This window comes from Psammomys obesus, unplaced genomic scaffold (genome assembly GCF_907164565.1).
Source record: "Psammomys obesus unplaced genomic scaffold, mPsaObe1.curated_primary_1811, whole genome shotgun sequence".
Lineage (NCBI taxonomy): Eukaryota > Metazoa > Chordata > Mammalia > Rodentia > Muridae > Psammomys > Psammomys obesus.
The window spans coordinates 1,098,473-1,123,952 of NW_026596073.1; the positions used below are offsets into that span (position 1 = coordinate 1,098,473).

General features: G+C 38.5%; 1 protein-coding gene across 1 annotated transcript in view; it reads right to left on the bottom strand.

Annotated features, from left to right (window-relative positions):
* Nucleotides 1-24,223, bottom strand: part of Acss3 (acyl-CoA synthetase short chain family member 3) — a 179,364-nt gene extending 155,141 nt beyond the window's left edge. Inside the window, exon 1 of the mRNA XM_055626191.1 lies at nt 23,866-24,223. Within this exon, the coding sequence (XP_055482166.1) occupies nt 23,866-24,161 (296 nt within the window). The 5' untranslated portion in view covers nt 24,162-24,223. The remainder of the gene's footprint in view (nt 1-23,865) is intronic.
* Nucleotides 24,224-25,480: the final 1,257 nt, after the last annotated feature.

Genomic DNA, 25,480 nt, shown 5'->3' on the forward strand with positions numbered 1-25,480 from the left:
CATTAGTGCCTTGCTCAACCCACATCAGAGATGCTTATTATTCCAATAGGTGGAAATTAACACAGAGGTTCATACTTTAACAAGGTGTAGAGACTGATTTTGCAGTTTGATGGGTTATCTTCATCAAACCCCCTTTTTCAAGGCTCAGGAGGCTATGCAGAAAAGAAGGCAGAAAGATTTTGAGATCAAGATATAATGGATGGAAATGACTAAATAAGTCATGGGCCTAGGGGAAAAAAAACTAATCTGATATTTCAGCTAAAGGAACACAGAAAAAAAAAATGACTTTTAATGACATATGGCTACATTCATAGATCAGTACCTTACAAAACCCATAGACAAGAAATAGTATTACCTCAAGACCCGGCTATACCACTCCTGGGCATATACCCCAAAGATGCTCCACCTTTCAAAGAGGACATTTGCTCAACTGAGTTCACAGAAGCTTTATTTTAATAGCCAGAATCTGAAAACATCCTAAATGCCCCTCACTGGAGGAATGGATACAGAAATTGTGGCACATTTAAACAATGGAGTACTACTCAGCGATTAAAAACAAGGAAATCATGAAATTTGGAGGCAAATGGATAAAACTAAGAAAGATCATCCTGAGTGAGGTAACCCAGGAGCAGAAAGACACACATGCTATATACTCACTTATAAGTTTTATATTAGCCATACAATATATGACCTAAAGAAGCCAAACAACAAGAAGGACCCTATAGAGTATGCTTAATTCTCATTCAGAATGGCAAACAGAATAGACACCAGAAGTGGTGGAAAAGAGGGAACAGTATGGGAGCCTACTATAGAGGGTCCTCTGGAAGTCTCCATCCAGCAAGGGACTGAAGCAGATGCTGAAATTCACAGCCAAACTTTGGGGAGAGTACAGGAAGTCTTATGGAAGAAGAAGAGATAGAAGGGCATGGAGAGGACAGGAATCCCACAAGGAGACCAGCAAAGCTAAAAAATCTAATCCCAGTGGGTCCTACAGAGACTGATGCACCAACCATGCATGGAAAGGACCTAGACCCACTACTCAGATGTACCATTTGGCAACTCAGTCTCCATGTGGATCTCTAAGTAAGGGGAACATGGGCTACCTCTGTCATGGACTTGGTTGCCTACTTTTTGATCACTTGCCCCATGAGATGTGACCTTGCCAGGCCAAGGAGGAAAAGGATCTAGGAAGTCCTGATGCGACATGAGAAGCTAGAAGCAGATGGCAGGGTAGGAGAACTCCCCTCTTCAGTGGGCAAGGAGGAGGAATTAGGAAGGCGGAGGAGCAGAGGATGGGACAGGGAGGAGTTGAGGGAGAGGGCTACAATCAGGATATAAAACGGACAAATTGTAAAAAAATAAAATCATATGTAATAAGAGAAAGAAAGAAAAAAGAAAGAAAGAGAGAGGAAGGAAGAAAGGAAGGAAGGAAGGAAGGAAGGAAGGAAGGAAGGAAGGAAGGAAGGAAGGAAGGAAGGAAGGAAGGAAGAAACGTACTTGACTCATGGTATAGAAAAATTAATTAAAAGTTGAAAATTTATGATTTTTGTTTCTTGTCAAAAATCAAGTATCTGTAGGTGTGTAGGTTTATTTCTGGATCTTCTATTCAATTCCATTGATCCACCAGTCTGTTTCTATGACAGTACCATGCCATTTTTATTGCTGTTGCTCTATAATACATTTTGAGAGGAAGAATGAATATACCTCCAGAAGATCTGTATTGTACAGAATTGTTTTAGCTATTCTGGGATTTTTGTTTTTACAATGAAAGTGAGACTTGTTCTTTCAAGGTATGTAAAAACTTGTGTTGGTATTATGATGGGACATTTGCTCAACTATGTTCATAGCAGCTTTATTTGTAATAGGCAGAATCTGGAAACAATCAACCTGTCCCTCAACTGAGGAATGGATACAGAAATTGTGGTGCATTTACACAATAGAATACCTCTCAGCAAATAAAAACAAGGAAATCATGAAATTTTCAGGCAAATGGTGGGAACTAGAAAAGGTCATTCTGGGTGAGTTAACCCCAAAGCAGAAAGACACATATGCTATATATTCACTTATAAGTGGATATTAGCCATATAATATGGGGTAAAAAATACTAAAATATATAGTACTAAAGAAGCTAAAAAACAAGGAGGACCCTAGGGAAGATGCTGAAACTCATTCAGAAAAGGTCAACAGGATAGATATCGGAAGTAGGAAAAGACAGCAAACAGGACAGGAGCCTTCCACAGGGGGACTCAGAAAGACTCTATCCAGCAGGGTATCAAAGGAGATGCTGAGACTCATAGCCTAACTTTGGGCAAAGTTCAGGGAACCTTATGGAAAAAGAGGGAGATAGAAAGACCTGGAGGAGACAGGAGCTCCACAAGGAGACCAACAGAGTCAAAGAACCTGGGCCCAAGGGGCCTGCAGAGACCAATACTACAACCAAGGACGATACCTGTAGAGGATCAAAATCCCCTATTCAAAGGAAGCCCATAGGCTGCTCAGTTTCCAAGTGGGTTCCCTAGTAAGGTGATCAGAGGCTGTCTCTTACATGAACTCAGTTACATGCTCTTTGATTACCTCTCCCTGGGGGATGCAGCCTTGCCAGGCTACAAAGGAAAGATCATGTAGCCAGTCCCCATGTGACCAGATAGGCTAGGGTCAGATAGAAGGGGAGGAGGTCCTGCTCTATCAGTGGACTAGGGAAGGGACATAGGGGAAGAAGAGGAAAGGTGGGTGGGACTGGGAGGAGATGATGAGGGGCTACAACTGGGATAAAGAGTGAATAAATTATAATAAAAATAATTAAATGAATGAATGAAATTTTTAAAGTAGAAAATTTATCAGTCAAATAGTAAAAACTACATAATTCCAATAATTCTGCAATCAACAGAAAGGCAAACATACTACAACCATACATAAAACCTATGCCTTAAAACAAATGTAACAAGCATGTATAAAAATATGAGTCAGACAGACACTGAAGAAATCCAAACAATAATTAGGTCTTACTTCCAAAATCTATCTGCCACAAAATTTGAAAATCTAAATGAAATGGACAATTTTCTTGACCAATTCTACATGCCAAAGCTGAATCAAGACCAGGTAAACCAATTAAATAGTCCTATATCCCCTAAGGAAATAGAAGCTGTCATCAAAGTCTACCATGCAAAAAAATCCCAGGGCCAGGTGGTTTCAGCGCCGAATTCTACAAGACATTCAAAGAAGAGCTAACTCCGGTTCTCTTTAAACTATTGATAGAAACGGAAGGAACACTACCAAACTCATTCTATGAAGCCACAGTCACCTTGGTACCTAAACCTCACAAAGACCCAACAAAGAAAGAGAATTTCAGGCCAATCTCCCTTATGAACATTGAAACAAAAATACTCAACAAAATACTTGCAAACCGAATTCAAGAACACATCAAATACATCATCCACTACGACCAAGTAGGCTTCATCCCAGGCAAGCAGGGGTAGTTCAATATACAGAAATCCATCAATGTGATCCACCACATAAACAAACTGAAGGAGAAAAACCACATGATCATCTCCTTAGATGCTGAAAAGACATTTGACAAAATCTAACATCTATTCATGTTTAAAGTATTGGAGAGATCAAGGATACAAGGCACATATCTAAACATAGTAAAGGCAATATACAGCAAGCCTATAGCCAACATCAAACTCAGTGGAGAGAAACTTAAATCATTCCCACTGAAATCAGAGACAAGGTAAGGCTGTCCACTCTCTCCATATCTTTTCAACATTGTTCTTAAAGTCCTAGCTAAAGCAATAAGACAATTGAAGGAGATCAAGGAGATAAAAATTGGAAAGGAAGAAGTCAAAGTATCACTCTTTGCAGATGATATGATAGTATACCTGAGTGACCCCAAAAACTCTACCAGGGAACTCCTACAGCTGATTAACACCTTCAGCAAAGTGGCTGGATACAAAATTAACTCAAAAAAATCAGTAGCCCTCCTGTATACAAAGGACAAAAGGCCAAGAAAGAAATTAGGGAAACAACACCATTCACAATAGCCAGAAAGAACATAAAGTACCTTGGTGTGAACCTAACCAAGCAAGTCAAAGACTTTTATGAAAAAAATTTCCAGTCTCTGAGGAAAGAATTAGAAGAAGATATCAGAAAATGGAAAGATCTCTCATCCTCATGGCTTGGCAGGATTAACATAGTAAAAATGGCCATCTTCCCAAAAGCAATCTACAGATTCAATGCAATTCCCATCAAATTACCAACACAATTCTTTACAGACCTTGAAAGAAAAATTCTCACCTTCATATGGAACAAGAAACCCAGAATTGCTAAAACAATCCTCTACAATAAAAGAACTTCTGGAGGTATCTCCATCCCTGATCTCAAGCTGTACTATAGAGCAACAATACTAAAAACTGCATGGTATTGGCATAGAAACAGACTGGTGGATCAATGGAATCGAATAGAAGACCCTGACATAAATCCACACACTTATGGACACCTGATTTTTGACAAAGATTCCAAATCCATTCAATGGAAAAAAGACAGCATCTTCAACAAATGGTGCTGGTCTAACTGGAAGTCTACATGTAGAAAAATGCAAATAGATCCATACTTATCACCCTGCACAAAACTAAAGTCCAAGTGGATCAAAGACCTCAACATAAAACTAGACAAACTAAACCGCTTAGAAAACTTGAACTCACTGGCACAGGAGACAACTTCCTGAACAGAACACCAACAGCACAGGCTCTAAGAGCAACAATTAATAAATGGGACCTCATGAAACTGAAAAGCTTCTGTAAAGCAAAGGATACTGTCCTCAGAACAAAACAACAGTCTACAGATTGGGAAAAGATCTTCACCAACCCTATATCTGACAGAGGGCTAATATCCAGTATATATAAGGAACTAAAAAAGTTAAACAGCAAAAAAATCAAGTAATCCAATTAAAAAATGGGGTACAGAGCTAAACAGAGAATTCTCTGCAGAGGAATATCGAATGGCAGAGAAACACTTAAAGGAATGCTCAACCACCTTAGCCATCAGGGAAATGCAATTCAAAACAACCCTAAGATTTCACCTTACACCCATCAGAATGGCTAAGATCAAAAACTCAAGAGACAACACATGCTGGAGAGTTGTGGATAAAGGGGAACCCTCCTTCAGTGCTGGTGGGAATGTAAACTTGTACAACCACTCTGGAAAGCAATCTGGCACTTTCTCAGACAACTAGGAATAGCGCCTCCTCAAGATCCAGCTATACCACTCCTAGGCATATATCCCAAAGATTCTCAAGTACACAATAAGGACATTTGGTCAACCATGTTTGTAGCAGCCTTACCAGGCTGTTGGGGGAGCAGCCTTACCAGGCCACAGAGGAAAATAATGCAGCCACTCCTGATGAGACCTGATAGACTAGGATAAGAAGGAAGGAGAGGAGGACCTCCCCTATCAGTGGACTTGGGAAGGGACATGGGTGGAGAGGGGGATAGGGTTTGGGAGGGGAGGAGGGAGGGAGCTACAGGAGGGATACAAAGTGAATAAAGTGTAATTAATAAAAATAAAAATAAAAAAGAGCTCCTCTGTTAAGATGCCTTTTTCCTTGATATGTTAGGTTGTTTTTCAAATTTATCCTCTATTTCTATTTAATCCAGCATCTGGGATACTACCTGGTTCAAAAAAGTGCTTGATATGCATTTAATGAATAACTAACTTAAGATAGGAAGAGTAAAAATAAAGGAGGAAATGAGTTAAGGAATAGGTAAATTACAGAGCCAAGAAAAAACACTTTAATAAATATGACAAGCCCACAAATACTGCACAAGTAAACACACATGTATATGTACATGAGGGTGTGTGTGCACATGGTTTGTTTTTAAAGTTATACAATGTTATTATAAGGATAAAGTAGGATTACCTCAGGTCAAGTATGACCCAAAGTAAACCTGGTACACCTTGCATTCTAACAAGTGTAAATTTGCAGCCTAGATCTGCTGTCTGTATGCTAAGAACATTAGCCTGTTAAGCAAATGGCCTGAACTATTTTTAACATCATATGGTTTTGAGAAATTAAACAATCAAAAGCTATATTGCTGTTTCACAGCATATGCTTTGAATCATATGGCACTTTAATACACACTCACAAGCACACATACTGGTTTACACTGCATGCACACAAATACAGACAGACACAGAAAATTCAACATTTATGGTTTCAGACAGTGGCACTCATCCTATGGGTCATGACCCCTTTGGGAGTGGGTCACCCTTATACAGACATTGGTATGGAATGTCAAAAACAGACATTGACATTATGATTAATAACAGTAGAAAAATTACAGTTATGAAGAAGCAACAGAAATAATTTTATGGTTGGGGTCACCACAACATGAGGAACCGTAAAAGAATTAGGAGGATTGAGAACCACTGTTTTTTAATTGGTTAATGCTATTATTTTCAGAAACTACAAGCCCTTGGAATAATTAGATATTGAATAAAATAATAATAATGTACCTTATTAAAGATACTTTTAATTATAAATTTTTAAATTAATCATTTTATAAACAAAGTAAACTAAGATAAAAAAGCCTTATTACATTAAATCTAACAAGTCTATAATTATAAATTCTGAAATCTGGGTTATAATTATACTTATTATTTATAATATATTAACATATTTTAGAGATAATAAAATGTTTACCATAGACTCATGGAGATGTTAGAGGTCAGAATTTTAAAATAATAATACAAGAATAAAACTATTTGTTGTTTTTGAAATCAGGTTTTTATTTTATTATTATTTTCTCATTTATTTATTTTATTTACTTTATATCCTTGTAGCCCCTTCCCTCCTCACCTCCCAGTCCCATCCTCTTTCATTCCTCCCTTCAACTCCCCATCCCTTTCTCTCAGAAGAGGGGAGCTCCCTTTTCAAGCCACCCCAGCATTTTCATACTGCATCTTGCACAGTTTTGTTATTGGTTTTTCCAGTCCTAGGGCTCAAACCATGATGGGCAAGAGCTCAACCACTCAGCTACATCTCCACTTAGGCTATAAAATAATTATTAAAACATTTGATTAAATTTTAGAATTGGCAGTCCCTTTTCCCATTACTATGTAACCCACTTGGACACTAAACTGCCATGGGCTACATCTGTGCAGGGGTTCTAGGTTATCTCCATGCCTGTTACTTGGTTGTAGTATGAGTCTCTGGGAAGACCCCTCTGTTCAAAATTTCTGGTTCTGTTTCTCTCCTTGTGGAGTTCCTGTCCTCTCCAGATCTTACTATTTCCCACTTCTTACATAAGATTCCATGCACTCTGCCCAACAGTTGGCCATAAGTCTCAGCATCTGCTTTGACATAATCCGATTGGCCTGCTCTTTGATCACCTCCCCCTGAAGGGGGAGCAGCCTTACCAGGCCACAGAAGATGACAATGCAGCCACTCCTGATGTGATCTGATAGACTAAGATCAGAAGGAAGGAGAGGAGGACCTCCCTTATCAGTGGACTTGGGGAGGGGCATGCTTGAAGAAGGGAAAGGGAGGATGAGATGAGAGGGGAGGAGGGAGGGGGTTATGGGGGGATACAAAGTGAATAAAGTGTACTTAATAAAATTTAAAAAAAAAAACATAAAACTGAAAAAAAATTAGAATAGAAAAAAAAAAGAAAAAAAGAAAAAGAAACCTCTGGTGTTTCTGGAAAACTGAACCAAGAGCATGCTAGTTAAATTCTTTGCCACTGAAAAAAAGTTCTTAGCATTTGGGAGGCAGCTGTAGACAGACTGCTGTGAGTTTGAAGCCAATCTGTTCTACACAGTGAGTTCCAGGCCAGTCAGGTCTACACAGTGAGATGCTGTCTCAAAAGAAAAAAATGAGAAATAGAAAATAAAAAGGGGGAAAAAAAAGCTATAAAAGTGCTTACTCTTAGCAGGTACACAGGACACATTAAAGCTCTCTTGGCCAGTCCCCAGAGCATATTGTCAATATTGATAGGCCCAGGATAATTCTTTTTTTCCACTTTTTTTATTTTTTTACAATTTATTCATTATATATCCAGATTGAAGCCCCCTCCCTCAGGTCCTCCCAGTTCCCCCTCCCTCCCTCTTCTCCCCTACTTTCTTCCCCTAGTCCACTGAAAGAGGGAGAGCTCCTTCTCTGTCATCTGCCCATAGTTTGTCAAGTCTCATCAGGACTACTTGAATCCTCTTGCTCTGTGGCTTACCAAGGCCACATCACCAGGGACAAGTGATCAAAGAGCAAGCAACCCAGTTCATGACAGAGGCAGCCTTACTTGAGCACCCACATGAAGACTGAGTTGCCTATTGGCTACTACATCTTAGCAGGGGCTCTGTGTCCTCTCCATGCATGGTCCTTGGTTGGTTCATCAGTCTCTGCAGAATACTCTAGGCTCAATTTTTTTTTTAGCTTTATTGGTCTCCTTCTGGGGTTCCTGTCCTCTCCATGTCCTTTCCCCTCACCCCGTCTTCTTCCTTAAGACTACCTGTTCTCTCCCCAAAGATTGGCTGTGAGTTTGCTTGCAGGTGCAAGTACAAACTTGTACCGTCAGTTTGGAAATCAAACTGGCACTTTCTCAGAAAATTGGGAAAAGCAATACCTCAAGATACAGCTATAGCACTCCTGGGCATATACCCCAAAGATGCTCCACCATTCAAAGAGGACATTTGCTCAACTAAGTTCATAGCAACTTTATTTGTAATAGCCAGAACCTGAAGCAAACTAGATGTCCCTCAACCAAAGCATGAATACTGAAATTGTGGTACATTTAAACAATGGTAGTAACTCAATGATTAAAAACAAGGAAATCATGAAATTTGCAGGCAAATGGATGGAACTAGAAAAGATCATCCTGAGTAAGGTAACTCAGAAGCAGAAAGACATGCATGGTATATGCTCATTTATAAGCGGATATTAGCATATAATATAGGATAGCCATCCTAAAATCTACAGACCTAAAGAAGCTAAACATTAAGAAGGACCCTAGGGAGGATGCTCAATTCTCTTTCAGAATGGCAAACAGGATAGACACCAGAAAAGGTGGAAGAGAGGGAACAGGATGGGATCCTACTATAGAGGGTCCTCTGAAAGGCTCCACCCAATGTGGCATGGAAGCACTCATCCTGTGGGTGCTGACAGCCAAAAACAGCCAAAATCAGGTTGTTATATATTAAAATAGGTTTTTCTTCTAAGTAACATAAGACAATTCACAATGTACAGGAATTTCACACCTGTTCTGTGAGAATATGAAAATACTATTTTTAATTTTTTTTCTTTTTTGGTGTTTTGTTTTTGAGACAGTATCTCACACTGTAACCCACCGTAGTCTTAAACTTGAGGAAATCCTCCTGCCTTAGCATCTGTACTGCAAAGATTACAGGTATGAGCTAGTAGATAATTTTTAGTCATTTAATATCTTTTCTATGTTAGAATGACCTAATAACATAATAGCAACCCAGCTCTGAACTCTGAAATCCTTGTACTCTATAATAATACAGCAATGGTTCTCAACCTTCCTAATGCTGTGACCATTTAATACTGTTAGTTCATCATGTTGTGGTGACTCCAACCACAAAATTATTTTGTTGCTACTTTATAATGTAATTTTGCTCCTATTTGAATCATAATGTACATATCTGATGTGCAAGATGTCTGATATGCATTCCCAAAAGGGTTGTGATGCACAAGTAGAGAACCATTGAAGGGAGCCTCGTATTTTTTTTTTCTGCATACTCAGTTTTTGGTTTGCATAACACAAATGGGAGTCTACCTTAGGTAAATACACATTGATTTTAAAATGTCCTCTATTTTAAAACTCAGCCACGTGGTGAGAAAAAAAAAAGTGAGCCAATTGATTCAGAATAAAGCTTAAACCCATAAAGAAGACACAATTTTCATACTTAGATGCCTTTAAAGAGGGAATATACGCCATTTGAAAATTTAGTTGAGTGGAAGATTCAAATACTATCAGCGTGTAATTTATACTAGAGCTCGGATGTCTGAGATGATAAGGTAAATATGCATATAAGATATTTTAAAATAATTCTAACTGATATAGCCTGAAGTGTGGATTTAAAAATATGCACATGTATTTATTTGTTTGTTTGTTCATACATATATACATATTTAAAACTTCTTCCCCACCTTTAGGTATGTTGTGCAGAGTAAAGTAGGTTTATTTTTTTATCAGAGTGCATATATTCTTGCACAACTAATATGATATTACAGAAACATATATACGCAATATATATGTATATACATGTATGTATGTATATATATACATATATATACATATACGTATAATCATATATGTGTGTGATTAGACCTGAATCTGAATTTGCCATTCTTTTACTTGTTTTTTTTAATTATTAGTATGAGAAGAGCATCAATGGGCATGAGCTTATACAGCAGATGTGTACTAATTAAATAAAGATGAATATAATAAGCCTTTTTCCTAACTAGCACAAAGGGTAACAAGATTTGTGTGATTTTTAGGGAATGATTGCTAAAGATTTTAGGTTAAAAATCATTAATCACACTAGAGGGGAAGAGAACGTGTGAGTCAGCTCTAAGGAAACAAAGGGATAGGCTTAGCAAGGAGCCTGATCAAAACATGTACTAAAGAATCACTAGTTTTGCTATTGTTTGTTGTTGTAATTATGGTGTGGTGACTGCCATGACGGAGAGATAACACATCAGCACCGAGGAAAGGAGTGACTCAGTCACTTAATAGAGAATAATTGTGTATGTGTTTCCTTTTCAACATAGTATAGACTCCACCTGCCTACTTCTCAGTTTGGCTCATCTCTTGTACGCTGAAATGAAGCATTTAACCTTTTTTAGATCATTTCCCTTAAACTACCACAACTTTGCATAACATAAAAAAGTGATAGAGGCTACAACTTTTTCTGAGAGAAAGGTAGATAGATAGACAGACAGACAGACAGACAGATAGATAGATAGATATTTAATAGATAGATTAGATATATATGAAGATACATATTTGATAGAAATAGACAGATGATAGACAGATTAGATAGATAGATACATGATAGATATAGATAGATATTCTTGAAGCTAATAAATGATTATAAAGAGACTCCTACAAAATGTATCTCTGTACTCTACTAGGCATGTCATTTATTAAGTCTGTCCTGTTTGAATCTTTCTCTTTTGTATGTACAAAAGAAAACTTGGATCACGACAGAGCTATAGAGGGAGTGACAAGAAGGACTACTATATATAAATGTACTCAAAAGTAAACCAAATCAACAATGTTCATAACTACAAACATGCAACCAGTCTTAGCATTTTAATGAGAGCTTAGAAGAAAGAAACATTTTCAAATATTCATAATTAGGTGAATTAATTAAGCTATTTATCACCATCTTCTCATAGAAATAACATTAAAGCATACTGCACATGATGAATAATGTGGTCATTATGGATTTCCTTAAGCCAGAAACTAATGGGAATTCATAGGAAGAAGATTAAAACTGCTTTCTCCTGCTCAGGAACAGTAATTGTCAGCTGATTTAAAGCTCCCCCCCTACCTTTGGATATGTTGTGCACAGTAAAATAAAGTTTGTTTTATCAGAGTACATATATCATTGGACAACTAATATGATGTTTATAAAGTATTTCTGAGATATATATATCCATAATTTTAAATTCTTCACTACCAGTCATGTTTATATACACAAATAAATTGTCATTATCTGTTTCAGCGAATAACAGGTACAAGAAGAAAGAAACCCTAAAATTAGTTGAAATTATTACAGAAGCAATGCAGTGCATTTTAAAAAGTAGCCTAGATTCAAATTCTAAATTTGTCATTTACTTAGGAGTTTTGTACTTTCAGTCAGGCTTCTGGCAATCCTTGGGTCTCCTCATACAAATGAACAAAAGCTGTCCTTACATCATATGGTTGTAATAATATTAAACAGTTTAAACACTCAGTATCATGCTTGGTCCACATGTGGCTACAACAAAGGTTGGCTGTTTTAATGTGTGGTAACAAGAATATTTGTGTTCATTAAGTTGCTTAATAATGACAGCCATTAGATAAATTATTTCCTCTTAATCAACAAGAATAAGATGGGTTGTATCATAATAAAAATTGCAGAGTCTCAGTAGCTTACAAAAAAATATTTGTTTATTACTCCTGCTGCCACACTGCGACTCTGGGTGGATTCCCCAGATCACTGCATTCTACTCGGTTTTGCCAGTCAATCTACAGTTATTCAGTCCTGCATGCACGGCTGGCCATAAGACTTGAAATTATAGCAATGAAATGCTTTAGACTCGAGTGACAAGTCTTACTCCACTTATTACATTATCCAACGCTCATCACACAATCACGCTTGTCCAGAGAAGCCCAATCTTTACCCTACTCTGTAGTCCAAGGTAAAGAACACACAAGAGAGGAAGACAGCAAACATTGAGAGGCATCACATACTCCATTTGCAAATTTTTCCATTTCATAATTATTTGGAACAAGGCAATGTTGAACAAATAGATCCAGAAGTCTAGACAACCAATTCTAAATCTTCGAATTACCCTTACTTTCATTGTGTGCTATACACCAAAATTAGGGTACCTGAGAAATCCCCTTTGATATGATTACCTAGCTTCATCTCATTTTGATTGAATGAAGAGAATCGGGAAATTTAGTTTAAGTTAGTACTTAGCTCTTAATTGAGAGCCAAAAAGAAAAAAGAAAGAAGAGAGAACATAAAGTGACATTAGATAAAATGTTGACTTAGTGCATAGTGTCTGTGCATACATTATCACAAAGTTATTTAGCAAATGATCAATAATACAGATTTTATGTCTCTTCAACAGTGAAAAGTGTTATCATTCATCTTAGTAAGTTTTTACAAGTATCTATACTGATCTGCAAAAGAGACTGAGAATCCTATTTTTTTCACTCCTCAAAGTTCCTTTTAAATATTATCAAATACATATATGTATTTTCCTTCATTGATACATATATATAAGATAAATGTTAAAAGATTATACTTGCAAAATGTTATTGTCCTAACAAACATACCTCAAGAGAAGTTATTTCTATTGTCCAAAATTTAGAGTTTTAGTTGTTTTTGTATTCACTTTGTCATTTACTGTTTTATTTTATTTTTTATTTCTTATTATAGAATTTTTATTCATTATATATCCTGATTGAAGCTCCCTCCCTCAACTCCCCCCCCCCCCGTCTTACCCTGTATTCCTCTTTTCCCCATTCCCTTCCCCAAAATCCACAGAAAGGGGAGTTCTCCTCCTCTGCCTGGATCCTCTTCCCCTGTGGCCTAGTAAGGAAGCATCACCAGGGGGAAGTGACCAAAGAGCAGGTAACAGAGTTCATGACAGAGGCAGCCCCTGCTCCCCTTACTCGTGAACACACATGGAGACTGAGCTGCCAATATCCTACATAGGAGATCCACAGCAAAATTTTAGACAGACCACAGGGAGTCTTAGAGAAGAAGGGGTGGAGAATAGAAGGATGTGGAGGGGACAGGAGCCCCACAAGGAGACCAACAAAGCTATAAAATCTGAGCCCAAGCGGTCCTGCAGAGACTGATGCACCAACCAAGGACGATGAATGGACAGGACCTCGACCCCTGCTCATTTACTGTTTTAAATCAGTAAAGCTTGGTTACTGACCCGAAAGTCATACATTAAACTTTATCCCTCTCTAGCTTCATATTTGAAAGTCCTTATGTTTTGGGCTGTTTTTTGTTTGTTTGCCGTTTTCTTTAAAGTAGACTTTTCCACACCTAGAGTTCTTGCACTTTCTATTGAGTTTCCATAGGTTGGAAGATAAGAAAATTTGAAATGTCTGTTAAAGATGCTTTACTACATTTATTCTTGGAAAATTTAGCATTTACCATTGCAACATGCATGCAATAAATGGTGCTTATGTCTGCCCCTCCTCCTCTCGTCCAACTCCCCCGAGGCTCCTCCTAACATATACCCCTTCCAACCTCATTATATCCATTTATCTATATTAGCAAAAGCTTTCAATGTCTTTGCACTGTGTTACTTTCTCATAAATCTCTCTCATCTTCAGACAGAATATAGCACTTTAGGTTTTTTTGTACATAATCAAACTAGTAACGTCTTTTTATACACCATTACTTACCTCATTCAGCAACAATATCAGAAGAAACAAAAATAACTAGCACTCTTGGTATAACAATCTCTTGCTATGTAGTTTAGATAAAGGATTTGAGTTCTACACCAGTATGTTCTTCTTACCACGTAATTTACTGTTTATTGTGCTCATAGATATTTTTTGCAAAGATTCATTAGCCACCCACACAGTCTCTTGCAATGACTCGTCACAGTGAAAAGCAATGATCTCTTCTATCAAGTGGCTTCTCACTGTTTATGGAAAGTGAATTTTTTAAAAGATGAAGCAAGCAGCTCCAACGACTGCACTTTTTATTTTCTCTCAACTAACAATACAAGGCTGGAACAAAGGAAAAGTAAGATGCCTTGCGGGAGGCACCAAGAGTTCAGATTTTCTCCCAACACCTGGGAGCTGATCGGTCACAGCCGATTGAATTTCCATTGTTCATTGATTGTGCCATTTGCCAGGCAATCCATCCTAGCTTATGTAATTGCAACATTCCTGTAGTTCACCCTGTTCTGTCCTGGAGGTTCAGGACTGTGACAGGCTGAGAAAATTAGATACTGCACAGCTCCGAGCTGCTGACCTTCAGAATACAAAATAAGGCCCATCTTTTAAAATTGGTCTTTCCTGATGAGGTTATTTTGAGGGACATTATTTCTAACAGGTGATTTTTCATGCTGACTATGTGCCTTCTTAAAATGTATTTATATCTCCAAAGACGGGTGATTTTAAAATTTAAGTACACCTGTACAGTGCACAGTGTTATGAATAAATCTGCTTAATTTAAAGCTTGTCAAAAGGGAGCACATGTCTCATCTTTAGATAAAACTCACTTCATATTAGAATTGAAGATGATTTTGACAACATCTGAATATATTATTTTCTTGAGAAATGCTGAGAATGGATGTCAAGTAGTCCTACCACAATAGATAGATTAGATAGATAGATAGATAGATAGATAGATAGATAGATAGATAGATTAGATTAGATAGATAGATGGAGATAATACCCATGTGAAGCAGTTTATGTTAATCAAATTTAGTCATTCTTCAATCTGTATATAATTCAGAAAATTGTGGTCATGATAATGACACAATGTGAAAAGAAAAGAAAATTTGACAAATAGGAGGGACATTTTATATAATTCTAAATGTAAGACATACAATAAATGACTGAATGTCAAGTACTTTAATGGTAATCAGAATTGTTTTGACAAACACCTACGTTCATTAGAGAGAAAAGATCTCTTTTTAGAATCATATTATATCCTTTTTTGCTTTTCTCAAACTCACAGAAAAGTTGCAAGCACAGGAGAGCTTGCTTCCCAACAATTCTCTGACACAATGCCAAATGACTCCAGGATAATTTATCTCCTAATTGCTACAAACAAGAACAATCCTCTGGAGAGCCACAAAATAATCATCAAATTCAGGAAACTCAAGCTGACATATAACAACCACACAGTCCTCAAATCCCATTCAAGTTCCTAAATTGTCCCAAAAAATGTCAATTAAAACAACTTATATCCAATTCTGAATTACCTATTGCAAGAAGTTTGGGTCCCTTTACTCTCGTTTAATTTAGAACAATTTCTCTGTCCAAAGTCTACCTTAAATGATTCAAGATTTGGCACCCAGCTTCTGCAACAGTTGCCTAGGTATTTGTAAGTGAAGATTCTGGGCTTTGATCCAGGACCACTGCAGTTATTATTACTAACCATCTCTGCCCTCCACTAACTGGCTATATAGCCTCATAGGATGACTGGCTTCTGCTCCTCATATACAGAAAGCACATGGGTACCACTGACCCTGCAGCACTCAGGGAAGCAGTAATGAAGAGACATGAAAAACTATCTTGGATAGTTCAAGACAGTTTTAGAGAACACGTTTAAAAGTTAATTCTCTCTCTCTTTCTTTCTCTCTTCCTCCCTCTCCTTCTCCCTCTCTCTCTCTCTTTTATTATTTTGTTATTTTCTTTGCCAGGATCATAATAGAATGTTTAACTATCTAGCTCATTAGAATCATTATAGGACATAATGAAAACTTAAGGATCTTCTAAGTAGCTCTGTATATCATCTTTATTTTTAATTTTCCTATCCTGTCCCTTCCATGAACTTCTAGCACCAAGAAGAACAAAAACAAATCACAAAAAGTTCAGCTTGCAAAATCAGTGAGATCTGAATCAATAGGCTTCAAAAATAAACAAAATTGCCTTCATTCTTGGTTTCTTCACTTCAGCCTTGAAACACACATTTCTCCTAAAGGCAGAGGGAGAATAGCTAGTGAAGAACCAAACTGTGACTTGAGACAGGAACTTCTGAAAGCTGTTATTCTGTTTCTCCTCCTTGTCACTGTCAACTATGTCCAGAGAATTTCTCTGTCTGCCAGCAGGTTCCTCTGAAGTACATTATCATCTTTGGCACAACTCTCTCCATGGGCATCACCTGACTAAATGTTACTAAGTGTTTCTAAGTAACAATTAATGCCTTCCAATTTGATACTCTTAAAACATTTGGGGGGGGGATACAAAGTAAATACAGTGTAATTAATAGAAAAAAAATAAAGATATTCACATAAAAAAAAAATTCTAGAGCACTTGACCACTACAGACTTACCTGTGTTTAAAACCCTTTCCTTTCTTTACGAAAGGAAATTCTCTTTGTTCTAACACTTTCCTGAACAGGTTTTGTCCATTCCCATAAACAGGTATTTCCTTCTTGTGCTTCTCCACAAAGTTTAACCCTTACATGTTGCTACTCCCTCCTTCCTTCCATCTCTTCATTTCCTGTCAGTCTCTCAGTCACTCCCTCACACCTCTTTGCTCCCTCCCCTCTCCACTTCTTTCAGTGGTTCAGATATCACCTCTTTTCAATTTATACTCAAATCTGAAATTCTAGATTAAGTTCTTTCATAGTTTTCAGGCAATTATCATTCATTCCTCAATGAGTTCCTAAATTTTGATTCTTGACTCAGTTCCCCATTTTTATCATAAGGTGTTCAGTTCCCTTTCCTGAGTTTCACTTCCAGGCAGCCATTTTCTCATTTAATCTGCCCAAGGTTCCTATTTTCATTTCTCCTGTTTTTGCCTGGGTTTACTAGGTCCACCATTTCATGTTAAGATTCCTCTGAGAGCTCTAATCTGTGTACTTACCACCCACAGAGGAATGTGAAGTCAAACTTGCCCCACAATGATTGTATCCTTTTAACCTCTAAACATAACACTGGCACAGACCATCTCTACTTTAGTAGACAATTTAAATAAGAATGCTCACCATGATCAAAGTTAATGACCAGGACAGGCAGAACCAGAGGGGTTAGCCAAATGATGCCATGCAGGAATATTTCTCTCTCGCCCATCTCTCACCACTCCTTCTTTTTCTCCTCCTCCTTCTATTCCTCCTCCCCATGTTCCCTCTCCCTCTCTGTTTCCTGGGGCTAGGGTTTGGGGATATTTATAAGAAAAATTCAGACACTGAGCTATTTCTAAGTTTTAAACATTTTAAATTTATTTTTCTTAATTTATTCACTTTATATCCCCATCACAGCTCTTCCCTCGTCTCCTCCTGTTCCCTCCCTTTCTCCCTCATTCTCCCTATCTTTCTCCCCTACTCCTCAGAAAGGAGGAGCCCTCCTGCCTTACCAACTGACCCCAGCCTATCAAGTTTCATCAGGACTGCCTGCATCCTCTTTCTCTGTGGCCTGGCAAGGCTGCCCCTCCAGGGGGAAGTGATCAAAGGCAACAGAGTCCAGGTCAGGGATGGTTCCTGTTCCCATTACTAGGGAGACTGAGCTACCTATAGACTACATCTGAGCAGGAGGTCTACGTCCTTTCCATGCATAGTTGGTTGGTGCATCAGTCTCTGCAGCATCCTAGGCTCAGATTTATTGGCTCTGTTGTTTTCCTTTGTAGAGCTCCTGTCCCCTCCTAGTCCTTCTATACCCCCACTCTTTGATAATATTCACAGACTGACAGCACTCTGTCCAAAGTCTAGCTGTGTGTGTTAGCATCATCTTTGATGCCCTACTAGGTAGAGTCTTTCAGAGGACATCTATAGCAGACTCCCATCCTCTCTTCAACCACTTCCAATGTCTATTCTATTTGCCTTTCTGAATGAGAATTAAGCATCTTCCCTAGGGTCCTCCTTGTTATTTAGCTTCTTGAGGTCTGTGGATTATAGTATGAATATCCTGTATTATATGGCTAATATTCCTGTATATATGAGTATACACCATGCACGTCTTTCTGGATCTGGGTTACTTCACTCAGGATGATCTTTTCCAGTTTCATCCATTTGCCTGTAAATTTCAGGATTTCCATGTTTTTAATAGCTGAATACTATTCCATTGTCTAATTGTGCTACTATTTCTGAATCCATTCTTTGGTTGAGGGACATCTAGGTTATTTCCAGATTCTGGCTATTAGAAATAAAGCTGCTAGGAACATAGCTGAACAAATTTCCTTATCATAAGGTAGAACATTTTTTGGGTATATGCCCAGGAGTTAGCTGAGTCTTGAGGTAGAGCCATTCCCATTTTTCTGAGAAAGTATCAGATTGATTCCCAAAATGGTTGTACAAGTTTGCATTCCCACCAGTAATGGAGGAGTGTTCCCCTTTCTCCACATCCTCGACAGCAGCCAACATGTGCTGTCACTTGAGTTTTTTCATGTTAGCCACTCTGATAGGAGTAAGATGGAATCTCAGCGTCATTTTGATCTGCAGTTCCCTGATGACTATTGATGTTGGGTGTTTAAGTGTTTCTCGGTCATTAGACATTGTTAAAATAGCAGAATACTTAACTGGTGTACACTAATTTTAAACACACAGAGCACAACCATCACCACCTTCCAGACTCGGGAAACATAATATAGGAAGAAGAAGTAAGAGCTAAATGATAGGAATGATATAATGAAATGTTATGAGCATGACATGGCCACAGCGCTCTTGACGCCACAACTGTCCTGTTTGTATGTACAGTGTCTGTACAAGACTGAGCAGGTAAACAAACATTCCATCTTAGAGGAGAAAGGGTCTGGTTCATGAAACTTTGTTCCACCTGTGGAAACTGATAGCATTGAGAGCTGATGAGGACATAAAGTCATTGTCTTCATTGATGTAGCCATTGGAATTACTTATGATACAAGAGATAGCTTCATACCCATGCCTTGGTTAAATACAGTGGGTCACAAAGCAAGATATATAAAATAAAATAAAAACTGTGGAAGTGGGATGGAGATTGGATGGGAGGAAATGGTAGTTGATGGATGTAAGAAAAGGATAAGTGATAAGAGTAAGAGGCAGGATTATGATCATAATTATAATATATAAAATTGTTAAAGGATAAATTAACAAACACACAAAAAAAATAAAGCTTCAACTCAGTCCATCACAGTCATCTCCAGAACTCTCCATGATTATAACACGCAACTTATGAAGCTACAAAAGTCTTTACTTGCTAGCTACTCCAGACCTTCTGAAGCCATCATGCAACTCACTTTGATAATCAGGCACTGCCAACTCAGAAAAACTTCTACAAGCCACTGGTATGCTGTTACCAATCCCCTAAGGGCCTCGGAACCTTCTTATCTCCATGGATTTACCACGCATAAATGTCCTGCTATCTTTCAGAGTTCTACTTTCCGATCTAGTGTTGCAGGGCTAGCATTTTCCTTAAATCCTCTTTGGCACTCACTGGCTCATACAAATATCTCCTGTGCCCTCTACATGGTAGTCACACCGAATCCTCCCCGTTACAGTTTGGTAATGATGTGTTTTGTACGTTATCTTGAATCCTTTTACTATCTCTTTCATCATTTTCTCTATAGTGTAAACATAGCAGCAAGTGAGAGATTGGTATCTTTTAATTCTTCTGAGCCAGTTTAAGGCTTAACAGGATTAAACTATTGTAAATTCAAAACAAGCAAGAAATGGGGACCTAGCATGTTTTCAAAACACACTATTTCCACTACGTGAATGATAATCTAGATTTAAAATATTTGCAGAACTCTAAATTTAGTCTTTTACTTTTTCATTTATAATGATGCATATTTGATTCTCACTTTAAAAAAAAATCTATCTATTTATTTATCCATTATTCATTTGTTTGATTGTGGAATATACCAAAGTGTACCTGTAGAGATCAGAAGACAATTTTGCAGATTTGATTCTATCCTCTTACCGGATTGAGCTCAGGTTGCCACATTTGGTGACAGATACCTATACCCTCTGAGCCATTGCATCAGCCTCCATATACTGAGAATATCAATACTGAATGGTGTTTAAAGAAAACCAAAATAAAATTAAATTTTGGCACTTCTATAGAAAGGAATCATTTGATATACCAGAAAGGAAAATACAATCTAAATTGAAAAACTGAATTGCCTAATGCTTCGGAGAAGGACAGTTATATTTCAGTTTCAGAATAGGTAAAATAATGTCTCTTCATCAGAAAAAGAAACAATAACCTAGACATGCATTGTTGTCTTCCAAAAATGGAAAAAATTACTAGAATTTCTAGTTATTTCACTTCTAACTATAATTCTCCAATGAGAGTCTCTCAAACAGAGACTTTACTACCCTGAAAGCAAGGTATCAATATTAAGAAAAAATGATAGAACTATGAAGAGACCTTTTTGTTTGTTGGGTTATTTTTTTTTTTTACAAGTTTAAAGCACCTGTTTAATTTTGACCTTTACTGTTCAGAGATCTCGGCACACAAGGGTGGAGATATGTTTCAGTCCCTCACTTAGGTTGCAAAGTCACTGTGTTGTCCTTAAGATTCCTGTCTCCTGTTTGTACTCCTGTGCGTGTAAGATATTGAAAATGTGATGTCATTTCAAAAGTGAGTCTGCAATGCCACATATGTTAGAGCTTTGATAAGCCTGCACATTTTGAGAAAAGTTTTGTGATTAGTAAAGTGAAAGGATAGCCCTTTACTGCAAGAAAACACACTTGGTTTGTAGTAAGTACCCAGGAATCACAGACTGTGCCACCGTTTGTCAGTGACAACTGGAAAGTGCTGTTCCCTAGAGCATCCCCTCTTTGTTTGGATTAAGAACACAGCTGAAATTGCCTCACATAAACTCATGATTATGCTCATTTGCTCTTCAAACACAGCAGTAAAACACCTCTTGCCTAAGAAACCTGCTACTTCACCATCATCTTTAGAAATATGTGCTAGCTCTGTCCTAGCCACAAAACTATGTGGCAAAGAACATTCATGTTTGTTGTGTTTGGCCTTGTTGGAAATCACTAACTAACAGGAATATCTGCAAAATTACACAGCAATATGGTAAAATAATAGTAACTCAAACTGAAGCCATCGACGAAATGAAACCCACCTCTGTCCCCTTCCACAACTCTGCTATGCCAACCGAATGACTTATTAAGACTGAATCAAACCTCTGAACTTATACAGGCTAAAAAGTAATGTTATTCATTTCATCATCTAGGATGTCATGAAAGAGGTAAGAATCCGTGACTCACAGATGAATACACAGATGAATAATTCAGGTGGAGCATTAGCAAATGCTAGTGATCTGCTATGTATTGAAATAATTTACATATAAGGATATTTTTCAACAGCTCTCCTTAAAAGTGCTATTTTATGTGCACAATTTTTAGAAAATTTAGGCTAAAAACTAAAGTTTAAAGAAGAAAAATAGTTCTTTGAAAGGAGATCCCACATCTTAAGTGATTTTCTGCTGTTCACATGCATTTCTTTCTTTTTCACTATTTCCCTAGGCCTCTGGAATCACTCCAGTCTTTCTCTTACATCATTAATATTACCCAAGACTTATTTGGCTATCTTCAGTCTTCACTTGCAGTATCCCAGCAACCTCTTTGTAAAACTGTTTTAACTGCCTGAATTGTGTGTGTGTGTGTGTGTGTGTGTGTGTGTGTGTGTGTGTGTGTTATAACGTGGGTACAGATAACACACAAAACTTTTGGAAGTCTGTTCTCCCCTTCTACCCTGAGAGTTCCCAGGACTGAATTTAAGCCATCAATATTGACATCAAGAGCCACTGAGTCATCTCACCAGCTCCCAGTGACCTCTTATCTGAAATCTCTGCATATTGGTTTTGTGGCAAAGGTGGCCACATAAGATTTTAGAGAACAGTACTTTGTGACAGATAAATGCAAAACTGATCTTTGAGAACAACCTCAAGTGACCATCAGTGTTGTGATACAAAGGACACTAGGAAAACTTCCTGTCCCTATGATGACTATAATATGAAAATTAAAAAAAAAAAGATAGCTTTTCCTCTAACAACAATTATAGAGTCCAGTCCACAGGGTTCCTCAGCCTTCATCCTTTAATCAGCCAATCTTCAGAGTTATGATTTGTTTTGAGAACACAGTGAAGCACAGGGATTAAGTCACCTGACTGTGAGCCAGTAACTCAGAGAGGAAGAACTCACAACCAGGCCTTGTGTTCCATACGCCACCCATTGCTCACCCATTGCCATATACTTGCCGCCTGGTTCACTGTCAGCACACAAAAGTTGAATCACTCAAATGCTGCTGGAAAAATGAGCTGAACTGTGGGTGGTAAGGGGGCAAGGGACTACATTTGAAAGAAACATCATGTAAACACTTCCTCAAAATAAAAACATGAGGGGATGAGGCATGATGACCACACAGACCGACTCAGAGTCCTCTGGATTTTATTACAGATTCTCAGCTCTGAGAAGAAAGTCGGCCACCAAATTACCAAATGTCAGCTTGACCAATGCATTTCCCTCATCTGCTCAGTAGTGCTTTTTCAAATTCTACAGATAATATCCTTTCCTAATGATTAGCAGATGGGAGCAACCGCAGCCTTAAAGGGCTAGGCACCTAGAAATTCCACTTATTTTTTTCACAAACGGTGGACCTCACTCTCAAAGCCTATAAATCACTTCTACAGTGTATTCTCCTTATTGTAATATGAAAACAGTTTTGAAAGCATTTATACTTGAAATTTCAAGAGGAAAGCTTTCTTCCTACCACGAACCCTAAGATCACCTGACCTCTACCAGGCCCAGGGCAGTCCTGGCTTGAGTGTCATATGCACAACAAGGCAATGGGTTTGGGCATACTCCCAGCTGTTTGACACCTTTTAAGCTTTTTTTTTTTTTTTTTTTTTTTTTTTTTTTTTTTTTTTTTTTTTTTACCGCAGCCCCCTTTTCCCACTTTTCCAGCCAACACAATTACAGTGTCAGTTACTTGCAGTGGTTTTCTACACCTTGAACTTTGAAAATAAGCTCATTTCAGCCTTGAGAAGATAAGGTCTAATTCTTCAAACCCTGATCAGTTACATTTTACTGAAGACTTTCTTCAACCCTCTTCCTCACCACAATGGGCAGGTGCATAATTCCCTAGCCAATTGCATGTTCTATTTGTTTACACAGTATCTCCTCTGCCAGTCAACAGAGTCCAAGTGTGGCAAGCCTTTGTTTTGATAAGCCTTTGTTTTGGTCACTCAACATCGCACTGCCACGCAGGGCCACTCTCAGTAAATATCTATGGGAAACTGGGGTAATACTAAATAACCGAGAACTTCAAAAGGAGATTGTAGGACAGGGACGAGAGTGAAACCAACAAACAAAACAAATAGCTGAAGGAATCTTGAATTTTGATTTTCTCTCCCGGTAAAACTTTAGATTCCTGGTCCCAGACCTTTCAGCCTCAGCTTCCTAGAAGTTAGGAGGTACCGGAGTTAACTCAGACATCACTCACCAACTAGTGGAAGGAGGGTATCTGCTCTCTAGCGTTTTGGTCCAAGGCTTGTACCAACTGATCTGCTCCGCAGCTTTACCCCAGAACCTCTCAGGGTCTGCCACAGAGGCTGCGAAGTTGGTCTTGTATTCGCCACCACTGCCTGTGGTCAGAGCCCTGCAGCTTCTGCCCCCGAGACTGGCCACCAAAGCCCTTCGGGCAGCACCGGCTCCTCTCGCTGAAGGGGACCCTGGCAGGGGCGCCCCAAGAGTCCCGGCGCCTGTTACTTTGCGACATTGCAGCCAGGATGGCTTCATACTTTCTCTCTGCTCTAGCTGCAGGCCCAGCAGCTTACTCTCCGGACAGCGGACAGCAGTAGCACCAGCCCTGAAAGGAGCCTGCAGGAGGCGGGGACTAATAGCGAGGTGAGCCCGAAGCCTAGAAGTTTAGAAGTCAAACTGAAGTCCACAATAAAAACCGACCTGGAACTAATAGGAAAGCAACATGCGGAGCGGAGACCTGGGGAAACGGACAGGCGTCTATAAGAACTGAGTTGCCTCACCCTGTAAATTCAACTCTTAACACGCATTTCCAACGCAGGACAGTAACTTATCATTTGACAGGGTGTCCTCAGGAGGACTTAGACACACATAAACAAGCCAAGAACAAGGTAAAAGGGTCCAATGGTTTCTTTTAAAGAAAGCGTGTGTCTCTGTCCAACAGCAAAATCACGTAACTCTGAACATAACAGTGAGGCCCTGGGATATTATTTTCCTTTACTCATTTATTTCTTTGTTTGAAATTCAACTCACACCCCAGTTACTAAAACCACAAGCAGTTCCAGGATAATGTTTGTTCCAGGATTTCCTGGCAACCCAGAGGAGGCTTGGAAGGAGAGTAACACAGCAGGGCTGGGAAGTGCTTCCAGGAGTGATTGACAGGCTTGCCACTGGGGAAAAGAGCCCAACTGGGTTCAGGAGGCACCTGCCTTGCACCCCACGGGTTTAGAGGCAGGGGAACAAAGGACTTGGCATATTTCTTCCTTTCTAATTTGCCCCTTCAGAGTTTTCCTCACTCTTTCAGAGGACACTGGGCGGTGAGATATCTTTGTGATAAAGAAAGTACTTTAAAATGGAATGCGATAACCACTGTGTAACTCTGAAGAGACTAGATGCCACTGTAATGTCCCCCTCGAGTGGGTGGACTGTTCAGTGTATGGGTTACCTCTGGGGAAGCTATTCCAAAACAAATCAGACGATGAAATGAATCAGAAGAAGATGAAGTTGAGAAAATTCAGAGCACACAAGTGGTATGAATTCCTGCCTGGCTTTAGCTTTCTTCAGGCTCTGTCTTTCACAGGAGTGAAATTTGCAATCTTTTGCTTTAATAAAGTGTCAAGTATAGTCTTTCTTAGTGTCACAATATTTGAACCTTAGAATGTAAAGATAATGTATTCCCAAGTCTTAGGTGAGAAATGGTGAAATGCCCTTGACCCTGTAAAGAACCATAAATTAAGAAGCTATAAACAAATGATCTTGCAGGGAGAAAATGATGTGGAGAAATAGGCTAAACAGAATGGGCATAAATGTAATGTGAGACAGAAAAAAAATGACTTTGACCAACCACTCCAGCTATT